This window comes from Theobroma cacao, chromosome 2 (genome assembly GCF_000208745.1).
Source record: "Theobroma cacao cultivar B97-61/B2 chromosome 2, Criollo_cocoa_genome_V2, whole genome shotgun sequence".
In the NCBI taxonomy this organism is placed as follows: domain Eukaryota; kingdom Viridiplantae; phylum Streptophyta; class Magnoliopsida; order Malvales; family Malvaceae; genus Theobroma; species Theobroma cacao.
The window spans coordinates 37,590,623-37,610,881 of record NC_030851.1 but is presented as its reverse complement, the minus strand read 5'-3'; the positions used below and the strand labels follow the sequence as shown (position 1 = coordinate 37,610,881).

At 37.1% G+C, this 20,259-nt stretch overlaps 1 protein-coding gene across 1 annotated transcript; it reads left to right on the top strand.

Moving 5' to 3' along the window:
• Positions 5,247–7,307, top strand: LOC108660728. The gene is made up of 2 exons (XM_018115011.1): positions 5,247–5,375; positions 5,772–7,307. The coding sequence occupies exons 1-2, from the start codon at positions 5,247–5,249 to the stop codon at positions 7,305–7,307; spliced, it is 1,665 nt and encodes a 554-aa protein (XP_017970500.1).

The following is a 20,259-nucleotide window of genomic DNA, read 5'->3' as shown; positions in this document are numbered from 1 at the left end:
AAATTGAGAAAATTGCATAAAATTGGAAGAAAACGTGCCGAGTGGATCAGGGGAGGGTTATCGATGAAGTCACCACAAGATATGATACTTGGCACGACCAAAGGGTGAAAAATGTCGTATGCCCCCCGGGAAATCCATCAAAACATCCCATAAACCAAGAACCTCAAGATGTCCTGCTAGAGAGCGAGTTGACAAGAAAGAGACTTGAAAACGAGATGATGAATATGAAGCGGAGACATGAGGATGAGTTAGGAGAAGTGAAGAAAGAGACGGCAAGAAAAGTACGTATGGCTTTGGAAGAGCGAGATGAGTGGCGAAGCAAGTTTGAAGAAGTGAACGTGGTAAATTCTTCTCTAATAGTCGAATGCAAGAACTCCAAAGTGTCAACAATGCTTTGCAGCACGAGGTACGAAGAAAAGAACAAACTATCCAAGAGTTGAGAAATGACTACGGCTTGATAGAAACTACCATGGAGGGCTACAAGGCACAGTATGAAGTAGTAAGGCAATAGTATTTCCAAATGAGGGAAAGAAATGATTTGTGCACACAAAGCCTTCAAAGGAAAGAAGCTGAAATGCGATGGATACTGAGACAGATGAGAGAAGTGGCATTTAGAGCGCGAGTAATGGCAGACAAGATCGAAAAACTCAGGCGAGAGATTCTTTCGAGGGATGAATTGAGTGAGTGGTTGATCGATCACCTCTAGATGGTTAGGGACCAATATGACAAAGTTGGTTTTTCCTTTTGGTAGTTATGTAATGGTTTTAGACAATGATGTAATCGGATATTTCAGTTCTATGGATGTGGATTTTCTTATGGTAAATGTTGGATGGCTAATATTTTTCCTATTTTTCTTTTCTTTTCAAATACATTTCACTTGCATCATAGTTGCATGATTCATATAAATAATAACAAATGACAATGCATTCATCAACTAAAATTCTAACTTATCCATTTGGCTTATAAAAGAACAAAATTTTAGAGAAACGAACTCTATACAGATACAACACAAGAGCTTGCTCTAAGATCATGTGGGACGAACACTCGGAGAGAATGGATAAGATCGAGAAGAAGCAAGAAGATATTATGAGTCAGTTATCAAAGATTTTAGAGTTGATGTCGACAAATAAAGGGAAAAGAGTGGCGGGGAGTTCTGGTGCACCAGAAGATGTTCAACAGACAGAGGCCAATATAGACCCTGTATATCCACCAAGATTCACACCACCACCAGCAAAGAATGCGTCTATCCCTATGCCATTGATAGGACAATATCCGTTCTTTGGGATACCAGTGCCTACGGGGCCACCATTGACTTATGCCCAACAAAGGCCAATTGGAAGGGCAAGTCCTTCAGACCCCATTTTTGTACCTGATCTGGACGATCCAAAAGAACAAGAGAAGCTTAAGTGTGGATCCGTTGAATCGAAGGACAATCCCAATACCCACCAAAACTTTGACCTTTTGGAGGAGAGACTACGCATGGTAGAAGGAATGGGAATGTATTGCTCTATGGATGCAATCGAACTCTGTCTCGTTTCAGATGTGGTTATACCTTCAAAATTCAAAGTTCCAGACTTTGAAAAGTATGATGGAACCAAGTGCCCGGTCACAAACATCACCATGTATTGCAGAAGATGGCTGCATATGCCTATAATGACAAGCTTTTGATACATTGTTTCCAAGATAGCCTCACTAGTGTTGCAGCAAAGTGGTACGTCCAATTGGACCGCAATCGAATCCAAACATGGAAGGACCTTGCTCGGGTGTTTGTAGCTCAGTATAAGTATGTTACAGATATGGCTCCGAATCGCCTTTCTTTACAAAACATGGAGAAATATGCTCAAAGATGGAGGAATATGGCTTCTCAAGTTCAGCCACCATTGATTGAGAAAGAAACCACCGTGATGTTAGTTAACACCCTGTGAGCCCCTTACTATGAACGGTTGGTCGGTACTGCCACAAAGAACTTTGCTGATATGGTGATTTCAGGAGAGATGATAGAGACTGCCATTAAGTAAAGGAAGATAGAAGGAGGTAATGCGGCACACACGAAAAAAAGAGGAACTTTTAAGAAGAAGGAAGGAGAAGCCCAAGCCATCACTTCGGGACAACCCCAAGGAGGAAGCTACAATCCTTACCAACCATATCCACCATACCCCTATTACCCAATTGTGAATAACGCTTCACAAAGCTCATACCTATATCCACCCTTGCCAAATGCCTTTTCTAACCTGTACCCATATGCTCCTATCCAACGAATATCTTACCCCACAAATATGTAGCCACCTACTTTCACACCCGTTACAACTTTAACCACACAACAAACAACACCTTCAAACAACTATACTGTCGATGAATCAAGAGGATGGCGAAACAAGCAAGAGAAAGTGCAGTTTGACCCAATCCCAATCCCATATGCTGAACTCTTCACTTAGTTAGCTACAAACCATCTGGTGGCACCTTTATACATAGAGCCATTAAAATCTCCATGCCCGAGATGGTATGACACTTTTGCCCATTGTGATTATCATTATGGAATCGAAGGTCACTCGATCGAGAATTGTACAGCATTCAAACATAAGGTGCAAGGGTTGATCAAGGCAGGAATCCTGAATTTTGAAAAGAAGCTTGAACAGAATGTTAACAACAACCCACTACCAAATCATGTTGGGGCAGGGGTAAATGCAATCGAAGGGGAGGTGTATGTTAAAAGGAACATTCAGGAAGTGGAAACCCCCATGGAAAAAGTGTTTGAAGCCTTGGTAAAGGTCAATATGCTCGCGGTTTGGCTGAAATGTCCTGATGTGAATGACTCGGGAGATATCCAAGGACCATATGCTTATATCACAAAGGATGTGTGGGGCATTTAATTCGAGATTATAGTTCTTTCTGAAAGGAAGTGCAAAGGATGATGGACGAATCAAGGATTGAATTCTACATGGAAGCCTCAGGGCCAGCAGTAAATATGATGGCCAAAGATTCCACTCACCCAATGAAGATAAAACCTTTAACCATTTTCTATGAACCAAGAAGAGAGTCGGTGTAAGACAGAACCTATGCCAAAATGACCATTGAAGTCCCTAAACCTTTCCCCTACAAAGATGACAAAGCTATCCCGTGGAACTATAATTGCAATGTACAAGTTTCAAATGCGGGGAAATGAATAGCCGAATCTCAAGATAATGCTGCAAATATAACTGGTGTTGGGGGGATTACCTGCAACGGATGTTACTATATACTAGAGGCATTGAAGAATCTCAGGAAGGAGAAGGGAAAAGAAAAAGAGCAAAATTCGAGAGAAGAAAAAGTGCAATCTCAAGAATCGACAGATGGCTCAAAGGGGTCGATGATGGAAAAAGAAGCTGCCGAGTTCCTTAAGTTCATTAAACATAGTGAGTATAATGTGGTCGAGCAATTGAACAGGTTGCCTGCTCGTATTTCACTACTATTTTTTCTCCTCAGCTCGGAACCACATAGGAACTCTTCGATGAGGATTCTGAACCAAACATATGTGGATCACGACATTTCAATTGAAAATTTAGACTACATCACTAGGAACATTTCAGTGGGTAACATAATATCCTTTAGCGATGAAGAAAGCCTGTTTGGAGGTAGGGAAAACTACAAAGCCTTGCATATCACTACCAAATATAAAGGCTGTACCATCACAAAAGTGCTGCTTGATAACAGATCGTCCTTGAATGTGATGCCCATGAGGACCTTGGCTCGCTTACCTATCAACATGTCTTACATGAGAAAGAGCCAAATGATTGGAGAGCCTTTGATAGGATGAGAAGAGAAGTTGTAGGGGACATTGAGATACCGATAGAAATCGACCCGTGTACCTATACCACTGAATTTCAAGTTATGGATATTGCTCCTTCATACAATTATTTGTTGGGAAGACCTTAGATCCACTTGACTGAGGCAATACCTTCATCGCTTCACTAAAAGGTCAAGTTCATTGTGGATGAGAAGATTGTATGTGTTAATGGGGATGAGGACTTACTCATAAGCAAGCCAGCGAATACTCCTTACATGGAAGTGGTGGAAGAAGTGCTTGAATGTTCCTTTCGATCCTTTAAGTTTGTTAACACGACATATGTTAGAGAAAGAACCACACCACCCATTCCGAGGCTTTCTAAAACCACCAAGATGGCTGTCAGTCAAATAGTAGGGAAATGATATCGAGCGGAGGCAAGACTGGGAAAAGAACTGCAAGGCATTAAAAGGCTAATACGTGCTACCAAAAATGAAAAAAGGTTTGGCTTGGGATATAAGCCGACTAAGAAGGAAAGAGAAGAAATGATAGCCGAAAGAAGAAGGGAAAGGTTGGCTCGCTTTAAGGGGCATGGGTTGGAAAACCACAGAATGATATATCCTCATCTCTACTAGACATTTCGGTTCGGAGGCTGCATCTTTCTTGAATCACTCATCGTTGGGAGCAGAGAATCAGTGTCAACATTAGGGGAAGCCTTTTCTGAGTTATCAATATGTGTAACGGAGGAAGGCGAAGAGCAGCTAGAAAATGTGGAGGAGATCCCTATTACATACCTCGAACCATCTGAACTGAAGTTGAGCAGCAAGACCACCATGAGTTTACCAGTCACTTATGATTCAATTTTAAAGTAATGCAAATTAAACATCCGTGCTTATGCCTAAGAGCATTGAAAATTTTATGTATTGGGCTTTTTATCATTTATCATTCTAATAAATTGACATGCGTAGTGCATTTCTCATATCTCTTCTCATGATTCACCATTTACATTCTTGTCATCTCATCCCTTTATTTTAACTGTTTATCTATACAATAGCTCTACATCTTTCAATTCCCTTTACCTTCCAAGATTCCAAATAATGAATGCGAAGATGATAGTGACAGTGGTTTTGAGGTTAATTTTGAAAAAGGTACAAGTGTCAGTGAACTTGACGATATAAAAAATGTGGAAGATTACGATTTAACTCCGAACTTGTTAAGACTAGCAGAACAGTAGGGGAGACAAATTGTCCCACATCAAGAGACACTTGAAACAATTAATTTGGGAAATGAAGATAATAAGAAAGAAGTTAGAATTGGTACGACGTTGGTGCTAATTGAAAACGAAAAACTAATAAAGCTATTTCATGAATATAAAGATGTGTTTGCGTGGTCTTATCAAGATATGCCGAGACTCAATACAAACATTGTAGCCCATAAACTGCCTTTGAAACCTGAATGCAAACCAATTAAGTAAAAGTTGAGAAGGATGAAACCTGAAATGCTGTTGAAAATTAAGGAAGAGGTGAAAAAACAATTCGATGCAGGATTCTTAGAAGTAGCTAAGTACCCTGAATGGGTTGCAAATATTGTCCTAGTGCCTAAGAATGATGGGAAAGTAAGAATGTGTGTGGACTATCTAGATTTGAATAGAGCAAGCCCAAAAGATAATTTTTTTCTACCCCACATTGACACCCTTGTTGACAATACTGCCAGCCATTCCATGTTTTCCTTTATGGATGATTTTTCAGGGTATAACCAAATTAAGATGGCACTGGAGGACAGAGAGAAAACTACCTTTATAATTATGTGGGGGACCTTTTGTTATAAGGTAATGCCATTTGGTTTAAAGAATGCTGAGGCAATTTATCAACGAGCCATGGTGACTTTTTTTCATGATATGATGCACAAAAAGGTTGAGGTGTATGTGGATGATATGATTGTAAAAGCTCGTAAAACATAGGACCATGCGACCAATCTTGAAAGGTTATTTAAGAGGTTGCGGAAGTTTTAGCTCATATTAAATTCGACAAAGTACTTTTTTGGAGTCATTTCAAGAAAGTTACTTGGGTTCGTCGTCAGTGAAAGAGGAATAGAAGTTGACCCAGATAAAGTTCAAGCAATCCGTGATTTACCTCCTCCCAAAATACAGAAAGAAGTTAGAGGATTCTTGGGAATGTTGATTTATATAGCCCAGTTCATATCACAACTCACACTCAAATGTGACCCAATCTTCAAGCTCCTTCACAAACACAATCCTAGGGCATGGAACGAGGAGTGCCAAGTTACTTTTGACAAGGTTAAAGAATATCTATTGAGTCCGTCAATGTTGGTACCACTTGTGGTCGGGAGACCGTTCCTTTTGTACTTGACAGTAAATGAAGGATCCATGGGATGTGTGTTGGGACAGCATGATGAAACTGGTAAGAAAGAAAGGGCAGTTTACTACTTGAGTAAAAAGTTCACTAAGTACGAGTCCAAGTATTTCTTGTTGGAAAAGATGTGTTGTGCTTTAGCATGGACAACGCATCGACTCAAGCAGTACGTGCTATATCATGCCACTTGGCTCATTGTGAAGTTGGATCCTATTAAATACATCTTCAAGAAACCATCCTTATCAGGTAGAGTGGCAAGATGGCAAATGTTGTTGTTTGAATATGATATTGTATATGTGTCCCAAAAAGTTATTAAAGTAAATGCAATCGTAGATTTTTTGGCGAAAAGGGTGGGGGAGGATTATGAACCAATGGAGTCTGAGTTCCCAGATGAGGACCTGATGTCAGTTTGTCAAACAAATGAGGAGGAATCAGAGGAGAAAAAGAATTGGAAGATGTTTTTTGATGGAGCTTCGAACGCCTTAGGGCATGGCATAGGAGCTGTGTTAGTGTCACCAGAAGAAGATCATTATCCCGTCACAGCTAAACTTAACTTCTATTGCACCAATAATATGGCTGAATATGAAGCTTGTGTCATGGGTCTTCAAGCAGCAATCGAGAGGAAAATTCACGTTTTAGAAGTGTATGGGGATTCTGCTTTGGTCATTTATCAGTTGCGAGGAGAATGGGAGACACGTGACTTGAAGTTAATCTGGTATCATAAGTATGTTTCAAAGCTAATTGAAAATTTTGATAAGATTTGCTTCACCCATTTGCCCCGAGAGGAGAATCAAATGGCTGATGCATTAGCCACGCTGGCAGCAATGTTCAACGTTGGTACCGATGTTAAGATTCAACCCATCATGATTAATGTTCGAGAGTGCCCTGCGCATTGCTCTAGCGTAGAGGAAAAAGTAGACGAGAAATCGTGGTACCATGATATTGTGCATTATCTCAAGTTTCAGCAGTATCCGGAACAAAGCTCAGAAAATGATAAGAAAACCATTAGAAGGTTGGCAATGAATTTCTTCTTGAATGAGGACATCTTATACAAGAGAACTAGGGATCAAGTGCTTTTGAGATGTGTGGATTCAACCGAAGCTCGGAGAATAGTTGAGGAAGTTCACGAAGAAATTTGTGGGGCACATGCAAGTAGGCATATGTTGGCAAGATAGGTCATGAGAGCAGGGTATTACTGGCTCACGTTGGAAACAGATTGTATAGATTTCGCTCAAAAGTGTCACAAGTGTTAGATATACGCAGACAAAATCCACAGTTCTGTAAATTCATTGCATGTATTGACATCACCATGGCCATTCTCAATGTAAGGCATGAATGTGATTGGGTTAATAACCTTGAAGGCATCAAATAGGCATCGGTTTATTCTGGTGACAATTGACTACTTCACTAAGTGGGTAGAAGCATCATCTTATGCTAATGTAACCTAGAAAGTGGTATGTAAGTTCATCCAAAAAGAAATAATATGCCGCTATGGTCTCCCGGAAAGGATCATCACAAATAACGCTAGTAACCTCAATGGTTCAATGATGAAAGAGGTTTGTGCCAAGTTCAAGATCAAGCATCACAATTCAATGCCTTATCGCTCAAAGATGAATGGAGTGGTAGAAGCAGCTAACAAGAACATCAAAAGGATAATTGAAAAGATGACAGATGTATACAAAGTTTGGCATGAGAAGTTACCGTTTGCTTTGCATGCTTATTGCATAACAATCCGAACTTCCACGGGAGCTATGCCGTTCTCTTTGGTATATGGGATGGAAGTAGTTTTGCCAATTGAAGTAGAAATCCCTTCCCTAAGGATCCTTAAAGAAGTACAGTTGGAAGAAGCCGAATGGGTTAACACTCGTTATGAGTAATTGAATCTCATAAAAGAAAAAAGGTTGACGGCACTTTGCCATGGGCAGTTATATCAAAAGAGAATGATGAGGGCATATGGCAAGAAGGTACATCCTCGTCAGTTTCAAGAGGGAGAGTTAGTGTTAAAAAGAATTCTTCCGAACCAGCAGGACCCTCGCGGGAAATGGAAGCCAAATTGGGAAGGACCATTTGTAGTGAAGAAAGCTTTTTCAAGAGGAGCACTAATTTTGACAGAGATGGACGGAAGGGAGTTTTCCAACCCAGTGAATGCCGATGCTGTCAAGAAATATTTTGCGTAAAAAAAAAGAAAAAAAAGAAAAAAAGAAAAGAACAAAAAAAAAAAAAGAGAAAAATTTTCAAGTTGAAAACATGAAAAGGCGACTTGAGTATGGGAGATGTGTTTAGGGCGAAAACTCGAAAGGGCGGTCTAGACACGAAGGAGGTCCAAGTACTACAAGGACTTAACATAGAAGGGGTGAAAATCATGATCCGAGATGTTTAGACAAAAGACAAGGGAGCTGACGATTGTGCTTGTTTCAGGATAAAATTTTGAGACTACTGTTGATATCTATCGGAACAGTCATTAAAGAAAGAATTGTATCCCTTTTGTATTAATTGGTTTTCCCCTGTTCCTTGTCATTATGCTTGATTGTAGAAACTTCCCTTTTTCCTAATGAAAAATTGCCTTTCTACTCCCAACATTGTCATCATTTTCATTCTGCCAAGAGAGGAGATATGAGTACATTGCATTGCATTTGTCATAAAATTGGAATGATATTTAATAAAAAGCATGATAAAATAAAGAAATGTTTGTAATATTTTGAAAAAGGATCATAATTGACAAGGAATGAAATGGAGTCTGGTAATATAAAAAAGAAAGAGAAAAGACTAAGAAAAGAAAGAAAGAAATGGAAATAGCAACATAATGAAGAATAGTAAAAATGTGAAGAAAGATTGAACCATGCATATGATAGAGGAAGAAAACAGTTGTGAGCAATGAATTGGGGAAGACGAGAGATCGAAAGTGTGATCGGTTCATCCCCCAATGATTAAAGAGAAAGCTCTAAAACACTTTAAAAAAAAAAGTTGATGAAGATGGTTAGGATATTTAAATTGCCATGTTCAAAATTTTAAAACAACTGAAAAAGAAGGAAATTCATCTTTAAAGTCGTAAAACCTCAGATGAGGAATTGATTATTTTTTACCATTTCAAAAATGAAAAAAATGTTTTGTTGCCTCAGTTTTGAGGAGTTCATTTTTAAAGTTACGTTGCCTCAGTTTTCGAGGAGCCACATTTCCTAAATCCTTCGGGTACATTCTGAAGACCTCTAGGCACATTATTCTCTTAAATCCTCCGGGTGCATCTTCTAAAAGCTCCGGGTAATTAGTTTCATTTTTAAAAGTTTCGTTGCCTCAGCTTTGAGAAGTTCATTTTAAAAGTTATGTTGCCTCATCTTTGAGGAGTTCATTTTAAAAGTTTCGTTGCCTCAGTTTTGAGGAGTTCATTTTTAAAAAAGTTTCGTTGCCTCAGCTTTGAAAAGTTCATTTTAAAAAGTTATGTTGCCTCAGCTTTGGGGAGTTTCATTTTTAAAATTTCGTTGCCTCAGTTTTGAGGAGTTTTATTTTTAAAGTTTTGTAGCCTTAATTTTGAGGAGTTCATTTTTTAAAGTTTCGTTGCCTCAGCTTTAAGGAATCTCATTTAAAAAAAAAAAAGTTTCGTAGCCTCAATTTTGAAGAGTTTATTTTTAAAGTTTCATCGCCTCAACTTTGAGGAGTCTCATTTAAAAAAAATTAAAAAAAACAACAAAAAAAAAACACAAAAAAAAACAAAAAAAAAGAAGAAAAAGAACCTTGGTAAGAGAATAAAAAAATTTAGTTAAAAACAGTGTCTACGTCTTTGCACTATTTCGAATTTTTGAAATGCGCAAAGAGGGGCAACTGTAGATACAAAAAAAAGATAATAAAATTTTAATTAATTAGAAATCATAAAATAATTATAATATAAAATTAAAAAAATTTAAAAAAAAGTAGTACGTCTGGCAGGGTGTGGACACCATCTTTCTTGCCAGACGCGAAAAAATCACATTTGGTAGAGTAGTGGAAGCACTACCAGTATGATGGGAGGGCTTGAGAAACATCTTTAATAAAAGGCTTTCGCTCGTATTAGGTTCATTAATCATGAAAACATTATTTTTTTTTTAAATGTACGATAACCCCGATGATGGGATTTATTCATCGAATTTGCGAAGACGAATTTCTCGGATAATTCCTTAGGTGAGAAAACGCCCTAGATCCCACCAGTATGATGGGCGGATCCCAGAAAACGTCCTCGATAAAAGGTTATTCGTCTGACATTTTTCATCTCATACCATGCATTTCATTTTACCTCACATTTGCATTCCATTTTAGGTTGAATAGGAGATAAAATAAGGGAATAATAACTAAGAAAATATAGTGAACTTAAAAAATTAAAGCTTAATAGAATAATCTAAAAATATTACCGTTCATGGAACGGGCATCCCGGGGATGCTAATCCTTCCCCGGGCGTAACCGTACTCCCGAACTTAGATCTAGAAAAACATAGACCAGTTTAAGGTTCTTTTCGGTGGGCTTAAAATTAATTTAAGGCCTCATCGATTAGAATCGAGTCAATAAGTGGCCAATCGCATATAGTAAAAAAGATTGGTGGCGACTCCTAGTTTTTAGAGTTTTCATCACGTCTGGCGGTCGAGTTCCCGAACCCGCACGTTACGACAAGTACGAGCCAAAGTTTTAAGAAATTCATAAGCCATGTTGATTACTCGATTTATATAAATTGATTTTATTTGGTGGAAATGAGTTGAAAGGTGATGAATTACAGTATGTTAAACTATTTTATCTGTCTCCATTTACTCAGCTTTAGATATTTTAGATGATATTTGTTTACTTACTAGGATTATGTAATCTCACCACCCTCATTTTCACCCCTTTTAGGCTCAGGATAGTCGATAGATAGCTCACTTTGTTGAGGGCTACAGTTGGATTTGCATCCTCAAAAACTGTAGGTTTACCGCTTTTGATACTTTTGGTCGTTCGTGGGCCCACGTGTCATTGTAAATTAAATTTTATGCTTTGGTTATCTGTATTACAGTATGTATGAATTTATTTAGCTTTTATACTACAAAAATTATTTACCGATAGCTCTATAAATATTATTTTATAAGAAAATAAAATATTTTATTGAATATTTTTATTATATTCAAATAGCTATAATTTCATTTCAAATGAATGTTTTTGACATCTAAACTTATTTTTGATTATGAAATATGTGTTTTTTACTCGCACACTACATTTTTAGCTAGTTTCGAGATTTTTGGGAAAAAATGACCAAAATGCCCATGTGAGAAAAAAAATTATTTTTCTATTGTTTTGATTTAGAAATAGTTTATAATCTTTCAAAACATGATACTTAACAACTGTAGCTCACAGGGGAGGTGCGAAAACTGATATTAAACCCTTACGAGGTTCCGGTTGGCATTTTGGGCAATGAATGTCTATCGGGATGTCGCGACGGTTGTCACGGGCTCGAAGGGAGTACCGGGTGGTGGCAAGTTTCGTACTTTACAACCCTTACACAAGTTCAATGGCACAATGTGCCTACGTAGAAAACAAATATACCAAGGTTGAAAGCTTGTGACAAACTCAATGGAGTGACCAAATGGGATGGGGACCTATCGGATGCCAAAATCGATTTGTCTACAGATAACCTTTGCCACTCCCTGACTAGTGAGCTATTATCTGCACATGGCACAAAAATAAGTGAGTCATCTAATACTCATTGAGGGGTGTAGATAAAAGACACACACACACATACACATAAATACACATATGTAGCATCCTCAATGCTAACAAAGTGCTCTAACAAGCATTTCCAATATTAAGGGCATATTAGTCATTCTTATGAAATTTCCACAAAGAGTACATTTCCATTAAGCTTATCCTTAAAGCCAATTAATGTTATACTTTGTAGGCACATTTTAGTTGCCAGAGTGTCATATCAAATCAAATCTATCTCTACCTTTTTCGAGGCTATGTCACATCATCCACGATTCACCAAAGTTGAAATAAATCAAATTTCTTGGTTATTAACTGATTAAATTGAAAATCAATCAATAAAAAGGTGTAATCTTACCTCTAAAGAAGTTTTTTAAGGTCCAATTCACTCTAAATGGCTCCAAAAATATGTTCAAGAGTGAAGGTTTTTGGGGTGGTAGAGAGAGAAAAGGGTTTAGGGTTTGTTTTAAAATAGGCAGATAGCCCGAAACCTTTTTTATTTTTGCCAATACGTAATGATGTTTCAATAAATTTGCACAGATTTTGTCTAAATCTATGATACATTGCCCAATGTATCAATAAAAATGAGGTAGAATGCTCACTGCCCTACATGTCTTGATACATAGAGGAAATCTATCAATACTTTTTCCACTAGGTGCTCTCTGTTTCAAATCTATTGATATATTTGATAATGTATCGATAGATTTTCATCCTTATTCAAATCTATTGATACATCCTTAAATGTACTTATAGAAAATCTCTTGTACGCTTTATATTATTCATTCTGCTAAAAATGTATTGATTCATTAGGGAATGTATCGATACATTTTTCCCCTTAGACAGATTTTTAGCTTCCAAAATTTCTAAAAATCTAAACTTATCACTCTAAAATCATTCCTTGTTGATATCACACTACAAACTATTCATATAACTCAAATCCATACACATATATCCTCGAATATCACTTAAAACTTGAATCAAAACCTCAAGCCATTGGATTTATCACATATTTTCATAAAAATTTGCCTAAGTGTCAATATTCATATTCCCATACACTTGGCATACTTAACATATCATCAAACCCCTCAAGACTCAATATGTTTTATAAATAATCCTTCGTTAACTTAGTTTCCATTGAAAATTAGGGTGTTACATTCTCTCCTCCTTATAGGAAATTCATCCTTGAATTTAATTACACACCACAAGTCAAAACATATGTCAAACCTTAAAAAGGTGGGGATATTTTTCTTGCATTTCCTCTTTAAGCTCCCATGTGGCTTTCTCAATTGAATGGCTTTGCCATAATACCTTCATCGTAGCAATGTCCTTGGAGCGAAGTCATTTTAGTTGCCGATCCAACATGGCTATAGGCAGTTCTTTATAACTAAGTCTGTCTTGTAATTGGACTTCATCATATTGTATCACATGCGAAGGATCAGAAACATATTTCCTAAGTATGGATACATGATAAATTAGATGAACATCGGACAAATTAGGCAGCAACACCAAGTGATAAGCAATTGCGCCAACACACTTTAGCACCTCAAAGGGTTCGATGTACTTATGGCTCAGTTTCCCTTTCTTTTTGAATCTCTTAACTCCTTTGGTTGGTGAGATTTTCAAAAACACATAGTCGTCAACCTCAAACTCCAAAGGTTGGCGTCGATAATCGATGTAAGATTTCTGGCAATTTTGAGCTGTTAGCATTCTTTCTCGTATCACATGGATACTTCACTCAGCTTCTTGGACTATTTCTGGTCCTAAGAGTTCTCGCTCCCCAACTTCAAGCCAACCAATGGGTGACCTACATTTTCATCCATGTAGAGCCTCATACGAAGCCATACAAATCGTGGCTTGGTAGCTATTGTTATATGCAAACTCGATGAAATGCAAATAATGATCCCATGAGACTCCAAAGTCGAGAATAATTGCTCTCAACATATCTTCGAATGTCTAAATGGTGCATTTAGATTAACCATCCGTCTATGGGTGGAATGTTGTACTAAAATTCAATCTTGTTCTTAAGGTCTTTTATAGTTTCCTCCAAAACTAACTTGTGAATTGCAGTTCTCTGTCAAACACTATCATTATCGAAACACCATGTAGCCTTACAATCCCATTGATATAAATTTAGGCATACCAAGCTGCTTCATATTTAGTCTTGACCGACAACAAGTGAGCTGACTTAGTTAGCCAATCTATTGTTACCCAAATAGCATCATAGCTTCCCTTAGTTTGTGGTAAACCCATCACAAAGTTCCTTGCCACATGGTCCTACTTCCAATCGGGTATCGATAACGGTTGTAGCAGTCTTGAAGGTCTTTGATGTTCAGTTTTCATGTGCTAAGAAGTTAAACACTTAGAGACGTATTTCGTCATGTCTTTCTTTAATCTTGGCCATCGGTAAGCAAACTTCAAATCATGATACATCTTAGTGGCTCCGGGATGTATCACATAGGCTACAACGTGAGCCTTTTCGAAAATCTCATTTCTCAAACCATCCATATACGACACGTAAACTCCTAATTGAAATCTAGTTAAGCCATTAGTGTTGTACACAAAGTCTCAAGCTCTATCTTTACTCATGTCCCTAAATATTTTCACCAAATATTCATCCTGGTCCTAGGCAGCTTTAATCCGATCTAAAATCATTGGTCGGACTCTAAAATATGCTAATAAGGTGTTTGAATTATTATCCTCAAAATGTACTGTCATATTGCCCAAATCATACAAACTTTGAACCAAGGATCATCTTTTCACAGTTACATGTGCTAAACTCCCTATCGACTTTCAGCTAAGGGTATTCGCCACCACATTTGCGTTGCTGAGATGGTAGTGTATGGTGTAGTCATAATCTTTCAATAACTCCAACCACCTATGCTATCTCAAATTCAAATCTCTGTGTTGAAATATATCCTTTAAGCTTTTATGATTAGTTTATACTTCGCAGGTCTTTCCATACAAATAATAACTCCAAATTTTTGAAGAAAATATGAACGCTGCCATCTCCAGCTCTTGCGTATGGTAGTTTTGTTCATGCCTCCTTAATTATCAAGAGGCGTATGCTATAAATTTTTCATGTTGCATTAACATGCAACCTAATCCAATCCATTATGCATCATAATACACTTTATAGTTTTTAGATCCACATGGTAGGCTCGACATAGGTGTGGAAGTGAGACAGGCCTTAAGCCTTTGAAACTAGCCTCACATGTATTGGACCAATCAAACTTAACTACTTTCTGAGTTAGTCTTGTCAAAGAGGATGCAATCTTAGAAAAATCTTACACAAAACATTTGTAATACCTAGTTAAATCCAGAAAATTCCTAACTTTTGTTCCAGATGTTGGCCTTGGTCAATTTTTCACATCTTTTACTTTACTAGGAAAAACTTGTAGCCATTTCTTAGACACATGTCTCAAGAAATTGACTTTACTCAACCAAAATTTACCCTTAAAAAATTTAGCATATAATTTAAGCTCTCTCAACATTCACAACATGATTCTTAAGTGCAGCGCATGTTCCTTTGGGCTTTTAGAATACAATAATATGTCGTCTATAAATACGACCACAAACTTATCCAAATATGCTTGAAACACTCTATTCATTAAGTCCACAAAAGCTGTAGGGGCATTAATGAGTTTAAACAACATCACCAGAAATTTTCATAATGTCTATAGGGTGTGCAAAACGCTGTCTAAGGTATATCACTTTCTCGTATTCTCAATTGGTGATATCTCAAGAGTAAATTAATCTTAGAAAAACATATTGCACTCTACAACTTGTCAAATAAATTATCGATCCTCGGGAGTGGATACTTATTATTTATTGTCACCTTATTGAGTTGTCGGTAGTCAATACACAACTGCAGGCTACCATTCTTCTTTTTAACAAACAGCACTAGAGCTCCCCAAGGAGAGACACTTGGGCGTATAAAGCCCTTGTTCAATAAATCCTCTAATTTTTCCTTAAGTTCTCATAATTCAGTTAGTGCCATTTGATAAGGAGGTATAGAAATTGGCTTTGTATTTGAAGTCAAATCAATATAAAATTCAATCTCCCTTTCAAGGGGTAATTCGGGCAGTTCATCTAGAAACACATCTGAATATTCACCTACTACCAGTACAAAATCCATACTCCTTTCATCCAATGAAGCATCTCTTGCCATTGTTAGATACCTTTATCCTTTTTGCCATGGCATTTGTCTAACGACAATATACGCCACAATTTTTGCAAACATTAGACTGTTATGCCCATAAATTATAAACGAAGGTTCCCCTGGGAATTTAAAGTTCATAAGCTTAAGGTAGCAGTCTACTTTAGTCCATTCTCAATATCACATCAAAGTCCAAAGTGAGCAGCAACATGAAGTTTGTTAATGTGTCCTTATTTTTAATACAGACCACACAGGACTTATACATATACTTAACCATAAACACTTTTTTTAAAGGGGAAGTCACAGTCAAGGATTCATCCATACTAATATAAAACCTATTCAGTTTCGATATAAAGTATGGTGACACAAAAGAATGTATTAATTTGAGATCAAATAAAACTAAAATTTCGGTACCATAAATAGGAAGTGTACTTATGACCATTACATTAGAAGTTTGAGCATCTTACAGTGTCAAAGAAAACATTGACGCTTGACCTCCACCAACATTACCTGGTTATGCCGATTTACCTTGAGACGTTGAGGCTATGCCCTCATCTTTGTAACCTCTAACATTTCTCCTAGTCGGTGCCATTTTAGATGGAGTATTTGACACTTGTCTCCCATATCTATGCTCAACCTCCACCGATTGCCTTTGTATTGGGCAATTTTTCATCAAATGTCCAAATTGGCTACGTCCAAAACAAAATCCAACTACTTTATGCCACAGTCCACCATGTGCCTTCCCATGGTAATTACATAAACACCCTTTAATTTGGGCTCAAAGTTGGATGCTCCGCTAGATTGCTCTCGTATAGAACGTGGCCTAAATGAATCACTATTCTTGGGTAGCTAGCGTGTAAGAGTGGTTCCCTCATGACTTTGATGGCGTATAAATGTTGGACTCTTAGTCGTGCTATAATCTCTATGACTTTGTTGGCCTTGTGTCCAAGCTCTCCGACCCTTAGCTTTTTCCAATTTAGATTCCATTCTTTTGGTTTCAATCATTTTAACCGTATCCACCACTACCATATATGAGGCAAACTTCTAGGTGGCAAGAGCTCTAAACAACAGCTCAATTAGTCCCATAATAAATCTCTTGATCCTCTTTTGCTTAGTTAAGACCAAGTTAGGAACATATCTTGATAATTGGGTGTACATCATACTTTGTCACCATCATGTCTAGGGTCTGTATCAATGTCTCGAATTCTTGTGCCTTTGCGTCTCTCATGCTTTCAAGCAAAAAGTGATCCAAGAAAGCTTAGACAAATTCTTCCCATGTCATTGGGGCTAAACTAGATGGTGTACTTTTGTTGCGTGACATAAACCATATTCTGGCCACATCTTTCAATTTGAATCCTACTAATTCCGCTAATCGATGTGTGGAGTATCCCAAAACTGAACAAATACACTCTATATCTTCTAGAAATCTTTATGGATCTTTCTCCACATCTGAACCAATGAAAGACGGGGGCTTTAACTTCATAAAATATGCCAAAATAACCTCAATAGCCCCTCTCTGATGTTAACATTGAGGCATGTAGTCTAGATCTTGTGAACTAGAATCAACCCATTCCTCGAATTATGCCTGTCCTCTATTATGGAACTCAGCAAATTCATTAGCCAAACTTTGCAATCCTACTACCAAATCCTCTAGGGTGACACCTCCTCTTGCAGAGTAGTCATCTCCAACTCCCATATTCTCATCCCCTGTATACATGCAATTGGGTTCCACATTTCTAGTGTGTCTAGCTACTCTACTTCGGCTATGACTCCTTGACGTGGACATGCATGGTTGTTCTATAGGTTCTTTCGAGGTATCTAGTTCTCCCGTGATCCTTGAGGCAGCTCTTATCTTGAGCGTTATCCTATACTAAGACAAAGCAATATTGAGTTCAAAATTTTTAAATTCAGGGTTCAAAGAATTAGCTTCGTAAATACTAAGGAGTTTGTGTAGACTCTCGTTTACAATATAGGCTGCAATCACTAATCATGAATAAGATTTTACACTAATTTTGACACTTCATTGATAGACAAAAGATTACTTAAGACACTTTAAACCTAGGCGTTCTGATACCAACTTTGTCAGAACCTAAACCTATGGGTCTGCGACAGACACATGAGTCTAGCAGGTAAGGCCCGTGAGACTGAACAAGCCTAAGAAATTTAATCACATACCATATAGCCAAGGGACTTATGCATAAAATATTCTCATAATATAACTTAAATTCAAATACATAAAATCACCCTTGACACATTGTGCATACATCATACTTAATACAATATTTATAAAGTCGTACATTGGCCAACAAACAGGTTCATACTTTATAACCCTTAAACAAGTTCAATGGCACAACATGCCTACATATAAAATAAATATATCGAGGGTAGAAGCTCATGACAAACTCAATGGAGTGACCAAATGGGATGGGGACCTATTGGATGCCAAAATCTATTTGTTCATATATAAGTGTTCTTTAGCTTAAGCATGTTCATTTAGTCCTACATACATATATTAGTACCAAGGCAATGCATCTATCATGCGCCATGCATCACATGCATTTTAATTAAACTTTCTCATAGTGGCAATTAGAGGCACTCCCACCGCTTAGCTCAACTTCAGCGTCCAGTCATTCTCTAGCTCACGAACAAGTCAAATAGCTTAATTCGTCCCTTAAAACACATCAAAACGTTAAAATATAAATATATTCATGGCTATTGAAAATACCCAACTTTTCATAAATAACTAAATTCTTAGCAATCCAACATACAATCTTAAATCCTTCAACAATGAGTAGAACTCATACCTTAAAAGTTGGGTTGCACAAATCTAAGCTCTCAAATTCTAGCAAATCGAGGGGGAGTCACCAAAGCTAGAATAAATCGAATTTCTTGGTTATTAACCGATTAAATTAAAAATTAATAGGTAAAAAGGTGTAATCTTACCTCTAAAGGAGTTTCCCTAGCTCTAATTCACTCTAAATGGATACAAAAATCCATTTGATTTTTGGGGTGGTAGAGAGAAAGGGGTTTAAGGTTAGCTTTAAAATGATTAGATGGCCTAAAACCCTTTTTATTTTTGTCAACATCGAATGATGTACCAGTACATGTGGGAATGTATCAATACATTTGCACAGATTTCATCTAAATCTAGCAACACATTAAGCAATGTATTAATAGAAATGAGGCAGAATGCTCGTTGCCCTACATGTATCAATACATGGGGGAAATCTATTGATACTTTTTCCCTTGGGCACTTTTTGCTTCAAATTTACCAATACATTTCACAATGTATCGATAGATGTTCATCTTTATGCAAATCTATCGATACATCCTTCAATGTATCGATGGATGATAACTCTATGATATAGAGTTGTTTTGCCATAGTTTGATTATTAAAAATATCTAAGTCCCTATGTTTTAAAATTATTTTAGGTTGTTTTTATGCTTTTCGTTATTAAGTTTAATTTTAGTAATTTTAGATCATATTTATGTTAAAAGTCTTAATTTGATTTATCATTGATTTAGTCCTTATTTTAAAGGTGTGCAAGTGCATAAAACTTCGTAGAGGTGAATCGAGCAAGGATGATTAAGTGTAGAATTTTCTGAATATATTCTGGTATTTTGACCATAACTCACTCTAAAGAAGTCCAAATGAGATGATTCCTATACTAATGGAAAGATAAGAGGAAGGGGTACAACATTTGTTTACCACTTTGCCTAGTTCTGATCGGATGATGGTCAAAATCCTTGTTTAATTTGGAGCACTATAGTAGCTTGCATAGAATGAACATGATGCAGTATTTTGAGCATATCTTTCAATTAATAAGTCCAAATGATATGATTCTTTATCAATTGGAAAGCTAAGAGACAGGGATATAACTTTCATGTTTACCACTTTATTGGGTTCTGCTTGGAAGAAGGAAAAAATCATGTCACAAGATGATAGCGTAAGAAAGGAGCACCATAATGCCACCCAAGAGTAGGGCGTTGTGGCGCCCGACGAGTTACCAAAAATCTGTTCTTGATGGGATCTTAGAAATTAGGGCTTTTGGAGCTTATTTAAAGGGCCATTTTAAAAGGTTTTGAATGTAAAAGGCAACAAACAATTTCTTTGGAGAAAAAGAGTAAAAAACAAAGCAAGAAAGCAAGATATTTGAGGGAGAATCAAAATCACAAAGCTTCAACTATTAGTTTTCTCTCTCTACTTTTGTGTTTTTCTTATTATCTTGACTTGGATTAATGGCTAATTTTATTTCAATGAAGTTTTAGTAGATATTATG